General features: G+C 41.8%; 1 protein-coding gene across 1 annotated transcript in view; it reads right to left on the bottom strand.

Annotated features, from left to right (window-relative positions):
* Positions 1–10,166, bottom strand: part of clpb (ClpB family mitochondrial disaggregase) — a 35,915-nt gene extending 25,749 nt beyond the window's left edge. Inside the window, 3 exon segments of the mRNA XM_080459413.1 lie at positions 5,626–5,712; positions 9,211–9,262; positions 9,467–10,166. Of these exon segments, the coding sequence (XP_080315539.1) occupies positions 5,626–5,712; positions 9,211–9,262; positions 9,467–9,923 (596 nt within the window). The 5' untranslated portion in view covers positions 9,924–10,166.
* Between the last annotated feature and the right edge of the window lie 5,258 nt (positions 10,167–15,424).

Raw genomic sequence — 15,424 nt, 5'->3', positions numbered from 1 at the left:
TGGTTTAGACGCTCCAAAATGATGCTTTACAAACAAAGGCATGATGTTGAAAAAACTAAACAAAACTTAAAAACAAGAATTAAAAACAGATGCTTACAATGCTAACAAACTGTGATTTTGTCATTCTCGCCTTTGTGATTTTTCAGAAATCCCATCGTATTCTTAAAATAATTAATATGACTTTTAATATGATATTAATATGTCTAATTTGTTCAAGAAAAAATACTTTGCATATGAAAGGCTGGCTCAAGCCTTGATTTGGCTTTAATAAAAAAAGAAATGCTTCTATAGATTATTAAGAATAGAGACTAAAAGAACAATATAAAGTTTAAAAAAAAAAAAAAGAAGTAGTTTGGGGCACAACTAAAAATGACTACAGGGACAGGCTGAAAACAATTAGGTGTTTACAGTTCACGTTTACCACTGAATACAAGGAAAAAATATTGAACAAAAAGGGAATCTGCATTAAGTATGACCAACAAATAAACCCAAAAACAAAACCTGTTTTTGAAGGAATTATGCAGTAAAGTTCTCCAATGCCTGCTACACACTGTACGAGTTTAACAATCGTTTAAGTTCACAGCTGGCGACACTGTACGACATGAATCGAATCAACTTTGGGCACGATTGCAGAATGAAAAGGCGGGCATCAGCCATGTCAAATTCTTCTATGGCTTTACGTCCATTATGTGGAGATTAGGAATCTGTTGGGGTCGTATCATTATCTCCAGGACTTTAGATTGATTTAGTAATAGTATTTATTGGAATTGGTGTTATGATATAGAGTTGCTGTGCAATCTTTATTTTTCTTCTTCTATCCTATAAAAACTGTTGTTTCGGTGTAGAACATGTACTTAAAACCTTTCACTGCACATTATAGCATGTATAATTGTTGTGTGCTAAATACAGGACTTGACTTGTTCGACTGCTGTTGACATTTGGAACCAATCAGATATGTTCTTGTTGCATGATGCAATGAAGGCCTTTCTTAGCGGTGCACAAAACATTAGTTTGATTATATTTCATCAAACGCAAAAACAACCTCACTTGTTTGGAGAAGTCCTCAACATGCCTGCTTTTTAAATCCCAAGTGTCTTTATGGACGTGAAAACAGCAGTACGAAGAAAGACGGAGTACCGAAACACATTCACCACTGCTAAATGGTGTCGTGTATCTGACACCAGTGTTTAAAACTACAAATTCCTTTACAGGAAACATAACAAATGGGCACACTTTTTTTATAAAATTTTGTTAAATTTTGACAAGTAATCAAAAGTAAATGGTTTTACAGTAAAAATGATTCAAATGACTATAATAGAGAAAAGAGAGAGAACTTTATAGACAAGTCAATTTCATCCAACACAAGACACTTTCTATCAAATAGATTTGAAGTCAGGATAAAAAAAAATAAAAAATCTATAAAGTCCACCTTTTTTTTCAGTTTCTGGGGCAAAAGATTCAATTCGTTCAATGACAAATATATTTTGGGGCCAGTTCATGTTCATAACAGCAGAAAACAAACCAACGACATATTTCTTGACAATGATGAAACTGTGAGGCGAGAGTTGTCGACATGAGGAAAAATGTGCGCTCCTGTGGGAGAGTTGATGCTGAGAACTTTCTGACCAGGTCTTTGTGTCTGACCTTGCAAAGGGGGGGGTGAAAAGGACTATCGTGGGGGTCCCCTTTTGTTACTGTATCACTGTGGCTGGAGGGGCCGCAGGGGGGCCCTGACCCATGGAGGGCTCTCCTCGCCCTCGCAAGCACTTCTACAAACACACCGATGCATCCTACGAGACACATACAGATGCACACCAACTCGGGCTAAGGTTGGTCACACGAGGCTGGGCAGGACTCTGGAGAAATGAGATGGTCCTGAAAAGAGTTAATGGCATAAGGAAGGTAAACACGGAGGGGATAAAGAGAGGAAGACTCCAGCGAGGAGGAGGAGGAGGAGGAGAAGGAGGAGTGGGTGAAAGAGAAAAGATGAAAGAGAAGGAGATTTAATTACACAGGACGGTACAAAAAACTAACGAGCTTTTGAAAACAGTTTATAGTTTTACTAATCAACTGATGATCAAGTGGCTAACTTTATTTGGGACATTTAGGAGGAGAGTCGCTGCACTAATTTGAGGCCAAACTGAAGGCATGCAGAGGTTAATTAGGTTAAACTTCCATTTAAAAGACTGCAAAAAAAAAAGAAGTTACAATTGCAGGCTTCCTGATGTAATCCTACATAGAGAGGAGCAATATTATCTGCAAATGGTATGATTATTCCACTCTCCTGGCTGAAGAAAACACTTATTTACTTGTCTGAGTTGATACTCGGCTGCAGAGCATCGGTCCTGGAGGACCTGCGGGAGTCAGGACTTTGCCCAGATGTCCAGCGACAGCATCGTCTACCTCTGCCACCCCGACTCTGCTTCTGCGTCAGAAAAAAAGCTGCGGACACGGCAGCTGGATTTAACCTTTCCAACCCGGCAGGTGACTGGTGTAAGTTTCTCCTCCATCCCTGGAGGGAAGACAGGAAGCAGACACTTCCGTCTAACTTGCACTACAATAGACACCCGAGCCGAACTGACCATCCATGTCTCTGACCACCTGGTCCCAGACACTGGACCTCACTTGACCCCGGCTCACCTGGTTCACACCTGGGGTCAAATAGATGTCAAGATGGTGACTTATTGTTTGTTTTATTGTTTGTATGCAGAGGTTGAAACTGGATGTGGAAATCCCTTGAAATCAATCCAAACACTGACTCTAATATTATTATTTAAAGTGGCCGCTAATCATCTGAATTGTGCTCTGTTGTACGTACAAAATGTTAATATTTCACTCGGTTTGGTGCCGGGTAAATGATCTAAATAATTTTCTCCTCCGTCCCAACGAGCCACTCGTCCCCTCATCTCATCGTCCCGCGGCTTTCCCCGTCGGTCCCCTCCTTCCTCCCGTCGAGTCGCTCGGCCGACAGGTCGGAACGGTCAACAGGCGTCACACACGGCTGAGCGCTCATTGTGCACGTGAATGCAGTGAGGGAGGGACAGCGGGACAGAAAGAGAGATGGAGATGGGCATTGTGTGTTAAAGAGTGCAAACAGAGGGCCAGGCCCTGCGCCTCCCCGATTTAGCCTCACATCAAAGCTAAGCAAACACACGCCCACCGATGTCTCACCCGTAATTCTTCCACACACCCCACTGCTCCACCCCTGACTTGCTCAAGGAGCCACGCCCCCCCCCCCCCCCCCCCCCCCACCCCCCGAACACAAGACGAGCTGCCTGGTTGATGGCAAGTCTACAACAGGCAATTACATTTTCCTGAGGGGCTGCATTAAAGAAAAAAAAAAAAAGACTAGAGAGGAGGAATGTTAAACTAAACTCATTTCTGCTCTATGTCAAGTTATCTTAAAACGAAATGTGGCATGTTTACTACCTTTAGTATGTAAGTTTAACCACGGCTAACCCGAGATATTCTTGGAAAAGCAACAATATTCTGCCTAAATCACACTATTTTGTAAAAGGGCCGATCGTTTAGGGACATAACAACCTTAACATTACCGGCCGACACAGTAGAAACGGTTAAAGATATCTACAATACAACCAAAGTTCTTCTTGGCTGCACACAGGACGGTAAGGGGCTCGCGACCTGGAAACACCGCGACGACCAACACCTCTTAAACGCTTCACTGTTGAGATCGTCCCCTTCTAAACATGCCAACATATTGCGAGAGGAGGTCGGGATAATTCAACACTGGGATCCATACAGACACTCTCGCTACCGGCTAGACCTTGTTCGTGAGTGATGTTCGCTGTGTTTTCACTTAACGGCTGCAAATAAAGTTGTGTGTGGCTGAGTAATAGGCACTTGGCCTGCAAGATATTTGGTATAAACTCCCCTTGTTTCCTCTTGTGTGTGTGTGTGTAGATTTGTGAGAGGGTGCACATGCAGAAGGCAGAGAGAGAGAGAGAGAAAGAGAGAGAGAGAAAGAGAGAGAGAGAGAGATGTGTGACAAATGTGTGTGAACCGATGATTCGGTCTTCCCTGCAGCAGTGACTGCTCACTGGGGGGTTGGAGGATGGGATTAAACACAGAGGACTGTCAGTGTCGAGCTGAGTTATAGCGCTCATAACAAACACACACACACGCTCACACACACACACACACACAAAAGTGTCTCCAAAAATAAAATGCTTGACAGGGAAAATAATAATCAATCAGCGCACGTGATGTAAATATGGAGACAAACGCAAGCGTATGAAAATATCAAGCTATATCGTCATAATCTCTCGGTAGTAAGGGATTCATTTCAGCGGGTGGAGAAGAGTGGCAATCAGCAGCGATTCTTATCAACAGTTAATCTTATAATTGTCTTAAATGTCAATGGAATGTGAGGGGGGGGGAAAGAAATAAACTCTTGACAAGTGGCGATCAATGCATCAAGTGACTTGTTTTGTTTGAAAATCCAAAGAAATTCTCATCGTAATCACATCAGATAATAACATTTACATATTTAATCACTCGCAAGTGGAAAATGTTTGGCGACAGTATAACTTGCTGCGAATTAAGTTCCTGTAGGTCAATAATCAATGATTGGTTTTGACATTGAGCTAATAGAAATAAGTAGGTACAGCAGCGATTATAACTGCCACTTATCCATCAAGTAACACGATAAGAAAAGGCATCTGCTCATCTTCAAATGTATCCTACAACAGAGAGCACAACCTCATTGCCAGTACAAATATCTGGACAGTGTGAACACCAGTGAAATGCAACTGTGAGTCGGTGCTGCTGATTTTGTGCTGCGAATCTATCCAGTGCCGATGATGTCACCAAGTGGAAAACCACCTGCACACGGACTGGCTGTGATTAACAACCATGGCTTCGTTATTTTTTGCCAATTTCAGGAAAATCGATGTACACGCAGCTTGTCACAAGATAATTTTTCCATCCCCGCCTGGCACGGCCGCGTCTTCACCCTAAAAAAAACAGTCACGAACTGATAATGGCCCCCACCCTTGCTGTGTTGACCTCTAATGTAACTGATTTAAAACGCACAATATCGAGGAGCTAAGATTTTTAAATACGTAAAAGGAGAACAGATAGAGCTTTTTCATACCATTGCATGTTCTACTGCAACATGAATTCATGATGTAATAAAGACAAACAACCTCCTTGGTGTTTTAGATTCAACACAAGCCTTTTTGAGGCTTGCTCGCTCGTGAGACCCTTCCACAAAACAAAACAAAAAAAAAAAAGTGACCACACAACCCTGATGAAGAAAAAAAAAGAAAAGGGGAAAAAAAAAAAAGAAAAAAAAGAGAGCCATAAATTGGATTTGGCCCAGCCTTAACCTCGGCCCCCTCTCTGTGTTGTGTGTGTTCTGGGGGCCAGGAGGCTAATTCAATTTGTTGGACAGACGGATGGGGGAACGGGTAAAAAGACCGTCTGTCAGTCTCAAAGTTGCACTTTGCACGACTGAAGATGTACTGTAACAACGACAGCGGGGACGTGGATGACATATGTTCCCGGGCTAACTCGTTCAGACAGCTGCACAATACCCCGCCGCTGCATTTTTGTGTGTCGCATATGCTCAGTGGGAGGGGCGTCGCTAAATGTTTAAACACTGACCTGTGCTGTCGGTTCATGGCAGCCACCATGAGAGCGGTCCAACCGAGGCGGTGGCGATGGTTTGGGTCGACGCCCTCCTCGAGCAACCTGACAGGAATAAGCAACGCTCGTTGTTAAAGGAATGAAAATGTACACACACACACACACACACACACACACACACACACGTCCTGTCAACAATACTAATTTAATATATTTATGTGACGAGCCACGATGATTCATTCCCACTTCATTAACGACCATCCAGACGGAAACGTGCGTGCGTTTGCGCCAAAGTTGAATCATTGTGACACACATCAGCATAAAACCAGCACAGGTTGTCTTTCTCTCCGAAGCCACACACACTCCATCTTCGCGCAGTTAACGTGTCCGTGTGTTCGAGCCAGGTGTGTGTTGAGTTCCCCACCCTCCTCCCCCCCTTTGCCCGAGGGCATAACATCAGGCCGGCGGAGTGGCACAGCCCTCGTAAGTGTGCGTGTAAGCGATCCATGTGTCGTCTCTCCTGTTGTAGCAGGCAGACAGTGCGAGTGTTTACAGTCAACATGGTGGCCTCTGGCCGGTCTCCACTCGGCTCTGACGCTCTCCGCGTGTTTTCACTGCCTGGTGTTTGGGAGGAGAAAAACGCCCCGTCGGATCCCAGCGTGGAAGCCTTCTCCTCAGTGCTTCAGTCGAGTCAGAAACCATTTGTGAGTGCTCTCCTAATGGAAAGCCACAATTTCTCAATGTCGTCATGCAAGACGACTAATTGCACTTGCAGGGGGAGAAGGTTAAAGAACGACGCAATTAGGGAGGAGCTGCTTGTACATTTAAAAAATTTTATATATTTTTTTTTAAATCAGGAATGGGCCACTTTGATAATTGTGTGGGGGCAACATAAATAGTTTTACACTGGACACCTAGCCCACAGTCAGAGGACGCTCCTCTAAGTGTCCGTTGAAGCTTGTAGGTCCTTATTTTAAGCCATCTGTGTTCTGGTCTCCTATTTATCAGTTGAAACCTCCTATAATTTCCCCCAAACACCGAGCTGTGCCCAGTTGTCCAGGTTACTGGCCTGATCCGATACCTTCTTTTTTTGATAACCTCCTACCAGTGAATGTTGGAGACGCTGATTCAACCTTTCCTGACACCACAAGTAAAATATGAGATTTGTGGCTACTAATTCAATAAAAAGAGCTCACTGAACCAAATGAACTAAATCAATTTAATTATGCCGATATGCGAGCGTTTAAAAAAAAATTCAAAGTATTTACACTGTAATTACAGTGTAATTGAAATAATATTAGATTAAAATGCCCACCCCCCACAACAATCTCAAACAAAACCCAAAATGTATTGATTTCCAGAGATTGGCGCAATGCCTACAAAGGACAGGGACTGCGGACCGCCAGCAGCACGTATCCTTTCTAAATTAAGCATCTAAATCTGACCTCAAATCAACTTGTCTGCCACTTGCACGTTCTCTGCTCCCCAAGATGGCAGAGAAAACAAGCAGGGTCAATGTTCAATAGTTTTCACATCGACAATTGTTCAGTGCAAGTTGTAATATCTTTGCTCCAAAGGTGTAAAAACAACCTCTTCCTGCTGGTGTCATTATGTCTTACAGGCTTATTTGGTTTAGTTTTAATGTCGCTGTAAGAGAGCAAGTTATTTTTAGCTGCAGCTTTCAAATATAAAAATAATGAAGCACAAAATTACAATGTCCAGCGCTCACTTCCAGTCTTATACTGTCTTGCCAAACAGAGGCAAAATATGCTCTAATACAGTTTTATAAAAAAAAAATTTTTAAAAAAAGGAAGTTAAATATTAGCAACATAAATGGTTTACAGCAGCTTTGAACCTCAACATTGTTGTAAAGAGTGTCACAGTTTTCGTACTTTGAAAGAGACAGGGGAATTCAGGGGTTACGACTTGTAATCTGAATGTTTGATTTAGTGATGGACGCCCTTCCTGACATGTCGCCAGTGGGATTTGAACCAGCGAACTGCGGGTTACCAGCCTGCGTCCCTCACCTTGGAGCAGTCGCAGTTTCGGTGCTGCACATTCTAAAAAGCCTTGGCGGAAGACAGACGTCTGCTCTCTCGGCGGCCTCTCAGCAGACACACCCTGACATTCAAACACAGCACTTAACACATCTGTGACCTGCTGACTGGCGGCTTCCCTGCACTCTCACCTACACCATCTGCCACATGTGCACAGGTAACCCAAGCCTGCAAATGGAGACACACGTCGATGGGCACAAGTATGCACACACTCAAAGAGGTGCTTTGCACAGAGCTCATGCATTAAACCCATCTAACACAATATGACGTTCATCTGAATCCGATCTTTCTTTGTTCAACTGCATGGTAATGTACGCCGCTTGCGTTCAATGGCACAAGCGCCGTTTCTTGCAGACACACAGAGAGCTAAAATCTAAATAATGCGGGTCTGACTACCGAGGTCACGTTTGGCCATGTTTCACATTTTGCATCCATTTTATTTAATTTTTTTAAATGGATAAAGTGAATGTTGCCAGGTATAATATAGGTTTGTAAACGACTTTGCACACGTTTTTCTTTTTTCAGGAGGAAAACCTGAAAAATAAAATGGGTACAAGAGTCCGTATGCGTTTAATTTCAGGCACAAATTCTAAGCACAGGATTAAATCAATTTGAACTGCATTAATAACTGACATGCAGAAAGTAACAGAAAATATGGTTTTAATAAATGTTATAATGAGCAACAGATACACTTTGACACAACAATATGGAACTCTACTGTCACCTGCTGGTGAATGGAGGGACAACAATTAAGGATGCATCTATGAATAATGAGTATCTGATGACCCTGCTTTAATAATCTGTCTGAGTAAATCATGTCGGGCTGTACGCTGAATGGTAAATTTATGCTGTTATATGGTGAGTTTCGAAGCCTTTAGTTGTCTCAAAGCCCTTTACACAGTTAGACACATTCATACACAAATAGTGATGAAGCTGCGATGCAAGGTGCAGAAAGACCGTTTAACATATTTGCAATATCATAGTACTTGGGCCATTTTCCAGCATGTTTTAATTCTTTTAGAGAAAAAAAAATCATGATAAAAAATAATTCAGTGATGGGTAATACTATCTTTTATTTTTTTCCCCAGAGAAACACACAAATATTTTTTGGGTGCGTGTAATTGGGATACATTAAAATCAACTTTAATGCAAAACCAAACATTTAACAATCGTGACAGCCGTAGACTTCATGAAAAGACTTACCAGATATTTTAAATTAAAAGCATCTGACTAACAGGTAAAGGTAGATCAGTGATAGTGCCATCTGAAAGTGACTCCACCATAAAGGTTTATGTATAATACTTTATCCACATAACATGGTTTTATTCTGCCCAAGTATTGACATTTTCAGCCGAACAAAGGTCACAGTCACCCTCACAGGAAGAGGTCTGAAATCTAGAGATTTAATATACTTCTATTAATCATGTGATTCACATTAGATAGTCAAAGACATTTGACCAAACAGACAAGCAGATGTGTGTGTGTGTGTGTGTGTGTGTGTGTGTGTGTGTGTGTGTGTGTGTGTGTGTGTGTGTGTGTGTGTTACCGAGCCACATCTTGGGAGTTGTTGGTCCTTGCGGCCTCCACAAGAGCATCTCCTTGTTGTGAAAAAAAAAAAAGAAGCAATAAAATACATGGGATGAATATCAACCTCGATCCTCCAGGGAAAGACAAATTGGATGTTGCATGTGTTTGTTAAAATTAGGGTTTATAAGGGCATTGTAATGCACTGTAAAAAAAAACAACTAAAAATGGATTCAATAGATGTGAATGATTATGAAGTGAGGTCAGAAGGAGTGTACCTTTTGTGTCAAAGTCTTTCTTCAGGCAGAAGGCCACGGCTGCAGCAGACAGCACACCGGCAGAGGCCACTCCTGCCCGGCTGGCTCTTCCACCTGTTCCCCGGTCCTGCCCTCCGCCGTGCTGCCCGCTCTCCTCCCAGTACTGGTTGTTGTTGCGCCCCCTGTTGGCCAGGGCCGCCCAGGAGTTGCGGCGGTTCTCCAGGTTAGACACCCACCTAGGGGCAAGATGGTGGTACTGCACCGATGGGTTCACATTGGCAGTTGTGGTCTCCTCAGCTAAAATCCCCCGCCTGGAGACCCGGGACGTGGACACGATGGGATTTCGGCCGGCCTCCGCCGCTGCTTCCCGGATGCCCTTGGCCGTGGCATCACCGGTACTGGTCTGAAACACGCGGCGACACGGGGACAGGCTGCGCGACCTTCGTGCAATTAGCCTGGTGGGAACAGAAGATAGCATGGCGACAAACTCGCCCAAAACGAACCCGGGGAAGAAGCCCTGAGTCTGGAACGAACTCTGTCGAGCAGTTGAAATCCCACAAACCCGGGATGCCGCGTTGATTGTGCCGTAACAGCCGCGTTATTCCCCCTGACAGCCAGCTATTAATAAAAACAACCGATTCACCTCACTGGCGTGGATGTCGCTAGAACCCGTGGTGCATTCTGGGAAATGGAGTTCCGTCTACTGTCAGTCCGTTGCTATGACGACATATTACATTCTTTCGTGTTTTAACATATAAATTCAAAGTTTTTTTTCTGTACTCATAGCATATTAACTACAACGTTTCAAGGGGTTTAGATATTATAAAGCGGGATAATAAAGTTTTTGATTTTAATAATTTATTGGCTAAATTGTGAAGAATTAACAAACCCTTTAATCATTTCAAGCCGTACATATCATTTATTTGCATTAAATAGTTGTCACTATTTGAAATGAATCATGGGAAAATTTTACATTTGCAGTATACTTTTTTTTTTTTTTAGATGTACCTCTACCTTTTATTGTTGAAATAATTTGCGCCAGACCAGCTGTTGAATTACTGTAGAGAGGAGATAAGCAAGCAAACACAAGCATTTCTGTTGACGTGCTTCGCCACAGGTTTCTTTTCTTTTTTAAATGTATTATATGTGTTTGAAAAAAGGTATTCTGAACAGACTCTTCCAACTTTATTTGGGGAATGCATATTTATTTATTTATCCATCTGTTTATCTACACATGTGTACTTATACTAACACTCAGTTTCACCTCAGTGAAAGATATAGATACAGTGATTAAATGCTTTTTGGGGTTATTTTGAAAAACTTCATGCGTGACTGAACTATTTAAATAAGATACGACAATTAAGATATATACATTATGCATTTGTGGAACTTTACTGAAGGGAATTAACTGATAAAAGTACAAACAATTTTCAGACAGTGGAAATATGCACAATATTCTATGTAGTAGCAATGTTGAACTACTTTAAAATGATTGCATTAGTATTCGTTTTCCACACAGTTGATAATGTTAAGGGCCCTTGACTGATTGATCCCCCCCCCTTCATTCTTGTTTTCTTCCTTTGTTTCCTTGTTATTGTGCTTGAACAACAGCACCAAGTTGATCAGGTTTACTGGGGCTTTCGTTTACCTCTCCATTGAGCAGTCAGTGCTTCTAAAAAGATTATGAGTGACAAAAGAAACCACGAGAACAGCAGTTGTTTATACAGTACATTTGACCTTTGATCATGATATTTTGTCCACCAGGTGGCGATAAAGGCAACCGTCTCCATTAATTTACTGAGGGTTCAGGTTAGTCAGTCATTCATTTCAGACGCATTGAAAGATTGCGATTGGACATTTAAAGTTGTTTCTGTTTTTCGTCATGAAACCGTCATATTATTAAACCAAAATGTTGACCTTGTCATCGTTGTTGACCTCTCTGTTATTATCAATTGTTGCTCAATCTAAACCAACATGTCTGTTAGATCTGATCCAGAGAAGATCGTTCAAATACATTTTCCCTTTTAATTAAAGCATCAACAGTAGGTCAAACCGGTTCATCTCTGGTGTCAGGGTACAAATTGCAGGCCTTTAAGCCTTGCTTTTAATAAGCACAAAAGCTCAAGCTTGTGTTATAACAGATTATATGCCAATATCCAACCTCCCCTTTATTTCTAAAATCCTGTAAAAAGTTTACAAGTCAACTATGTGAACATTTATACACAAACAATCTGTGTGAGTCTTTTCAGTCAGGATTTAGAGCTCATCCGCACAGAGACAGTTCTAGTCAAAGTTACTAATGATCCCCTCATGGCCTCAGACAAAGGACTCGTCTCTGTTCTTGATATAAAACAGAATAGAGATACTTTATTAATCCCAGGGGGAAATTCGTGTTACATCTAAGTGCTGCATTTGATAGGATTGGTTTTAACAGCTTACAGCAGACAGGACTATATCACTGAGATTAAAGGAACGAAGTGGTTCCAATTCTTTCCAATTTGTTCACGCTACTGATGATTCTCAGCTCAGACAGTTTCAATGGAATGGAATTCAATTTTCAATTGAATTGAATTAAATTGAAAATAAAATTAGTTCCAATCTACAGTTAGGAAACAAGAATAGAAAAACACAAAGTGCTTATCCTTGTACCACACAAAGGTTTATGTCAATATATCCATTAAAACACACACAGCTTTGGGGGGGAAATTATGTGAAACCCTGAATGAACAACAGATTTTACATTTTCTGAACAATTTGACCGCATAACTTCTCCAGCTTCTCCGTATTCTCCAGCTGTGTGGCATGAATAGTTTTGTTCATGTCGTTCCAAAGCATTTCCATTGGATTTGTCTCTGAATGGGCCACTTCACAAGGCAGGTTTTCTGTTTTTGAAGAGACTCTGTTGTCTTCTCTTGTATTCTGGGTTTACTTGGATGTTTTGGGTATTTGTCCTGTTGCATTGCCCACTACTCCTGGTTGCTGTCTCTGTTTGAACGGTCACTGGTCCTTTCATCCATCCATCCATCCATCCATCCATCCATCCATCCATCCATCCATCCATCCTTTTCAGCATCCATCCATCCATCCATCCATCCATCCATCCATCCTCTTCAAGGTCACTCACCCATGGACAGGAAGAACAAGCAAACTCAAGCATTTGAACCCCAGGATCTTCTCACTATGAGGCAAGAGCACTAACCGCTGCACCACATATGTTATTTTGAAACAGTAAGTAAAAAAGACATACCACAACACAAGTGTGAATTAAGCCTAAGGTGTAAGAAAAGATGTTCACCGCAAGTATGAAGAAAAAAAGCCTTGAACAGCAGCTCTGAAGCACAAAGATGAGAGAGAAAAAAGCCTAAATATGTCAACTTGGTTCCTTGGGCATATCTTATAATATCCTGTTGAAACGTGATGCTGCAGCAGGCAATGATTCATAACCTGGGATGGTTTTTTTTTTTTTTATTACTCAATCTAACGTTTGGTATTTCCATCTACACTGATATATTGTGCCGTATGCAGAAAAGAAATATGGGTTTGTTTGATTTTTTGAAAATGCCATTTTACCCAGGCTGAAATAGAAGCTGAGCAGCCTCTGACATACACCGGTGGGCCTCCCACAGTGCAGTATATCTGTCATTTATTAGGTGGGTATGCTGTGTGCTGGCGGTACGCTTTCTGTTCCTCGGTAGACATGATTCATAGAAGACATGGTGCTCTGCCATCGTAAATCCACTGCCATCTTTACAAGCGTCTCATCTGAATGCAACGGGGTGTCAGCGTGGGTTTGATACTGAAGACAACAGGATATAGATTGATTCTCACCAACACACCCACAGCGCCTTGTCAATGTGTTCAGGTTTGTCTGTGCTCCTATATTTTTGAAGCTTCCTGTCAATATTGACACCTACTATGAACCCACTTTCATGGCTGATGGTTGCTTTTGGTTAGTAGTTGCTTACAAACGTCATGAATCCAATTAGATTTACAAACAAAAGGGTGATTCATTGTAAATAATGGAGCTGTATGAAGTAATCGTACTCCATGGTTTTCCCTGGAACACAATGAACAACACACTCTCATTGATTTAAATTACATGAAAAAGTGAAATAATAATGCATATACTAATTTCCAAGGAACTGATGGAAAAAAAATAACATTCTGTGATCTTGCTTTGCAGTATAACACATGAATTATCAATAGAAAGTGGAGAATGCCATTTGTATCCCATTAACTCCGACCCACTAGCAGGTATAGTCACGCATATTTTTCATAACTATCATACCAATGTTGTTTATGATCAACAATCCCTCCAATATCTAGAAAAGACAAGATTTACCAGAAAGCACAGAAACAGAAATGTGTATCCATAAATGTGAATATGTGAAATGATCTGTCTCTCTGTGTTTTCCCGACTGACCCTGTGGTGGGCAAGAGAGCTGACTCCAACTAAGCAAATTTCATTCTCTGTAATTTAAATCTCCATGTCACTCAGCCGTTTTCTGTTTCTCACTGTGTAGAGAGGGAAGAAAAATAGGATTCAAATTATTGTAATAAAGTTGTTTCAGAGCTATACAACATGATAGAGTTGATTGGTAGTAAGTGTACGTGTTGTATAAATGCGTATCCAGGTGGAGGGATTGTAAAGGGATCCTTTATGGCAGTCTGATGAAAGGGGGGACGAGAATGAAAGAAATCTAAACATGCCTGTATTAAAAATAAAAAAATGACTGAAGGACACATACGGGCTCAATGCACCACTAGTAAATTATAGAACATTTAGTTTTAGTTCATGTTTGTCAGATGGTTTCAAGATTTAATATCCAACAACTTTATTGACCAAAGTACCAATTCTGTAACAATCAGCAGTGTTTTCAAACGAAAATAGCAATCATTAAAAGTAATTCTTGAGTTCACATCTCTTTGAGGTTGTTATACTAAAGGTAAAGTTCCTCTGCCACACGTCCGGCAACAAGTGTCATGTGGTGAAGCAAAAGGTGGACGTTCATGGAGTGCTGCCTGGGATTGCGTTCAAATGCTGTCGGAAAAGAGAAGATTAAAAAAAAAAATTAAACCCGATTTCATGGCATCACATTTAAAAAATATATTTATATATCATGATCACAGCATGCAGCCTGCTAAGTAGTAAAGGTGTGCTCGAATAAAAGTGCATGGAGGATGCATATTAGAAAAATTAACTCAGAGATATTGAGGAAATTTCCCTAAAATGAATAAAGAAGTCCAGAGTCCAGAGATGAGGGGGACACGCTCAAGAGTATTGATGAAAGTCAACATCAGAAAGCACATATACTTAGTATTTCAAGTTAAAGTCTTACTCACGTTATGTTTTAACACAGACGCTGAAGCTGAGCTTTACGAGTTGTCTTTAAAGGCACCACAAGGGAGGCGCTTCTAACCAAGCTGTCGCTGCGCCTTCGGCCGGTGCAGCCGAGTCCTCCTCCTCCTCCTCCTCCTCCTCCTCCTCCTCCTCCTCCTCTCTCCTTTCTACCCCTCCTCCTCCTCCTCTCTTCATCTCCCTCTACCTCCTCTTTCTCTTATTTCTCACCGCATCCCCTCCACCACCTGCCACAGCAGCGACGCAGCGGTGGAGAGATCCTGCAAATTATTAGACCAGCGAATAGAGAGAGAGAGAGAGAGAGAGGGGGGGGGGGGAGAGAGAGGGGGAGAGAAAGTGAAAGAGGTAGACACAGAGTGACACAGAAACATATGGTTTGTCTGTTTCTAAGGATTTCACAGAAACTTAACCAGACATCGCGATCAGCGGAAAGGCGGGTTTGATTCTCCCTCTGAGATCCTTTTGGTCATTTTTATTTTTCATTTTATTTCCTTTTGATAGTTTATTTGCCTCATTGTTTCCGTGCGCTCTCACCTGTGCGTGCGCATCTGTTCCACTAGTTTGTCCAGGCTGGGTGGATTGCGGTTATTCCACGCGCGCACACACACACACACACACAC

This window comes from Lipophrys pholis, assembly GCF_963383615.2.
Source record: "Lipophrys pholis genome assembly, chromosome: 3".
Lineage (NCBI taxonomy): Eukaryota > Metazoa > Chordata > Actinopteri > Blenniiformes > Blenniidae > Lipophrys > Lipophrys pholis.
This window is presented reverse-complemented; position numbering and strand designations above follow the sequence as displayed.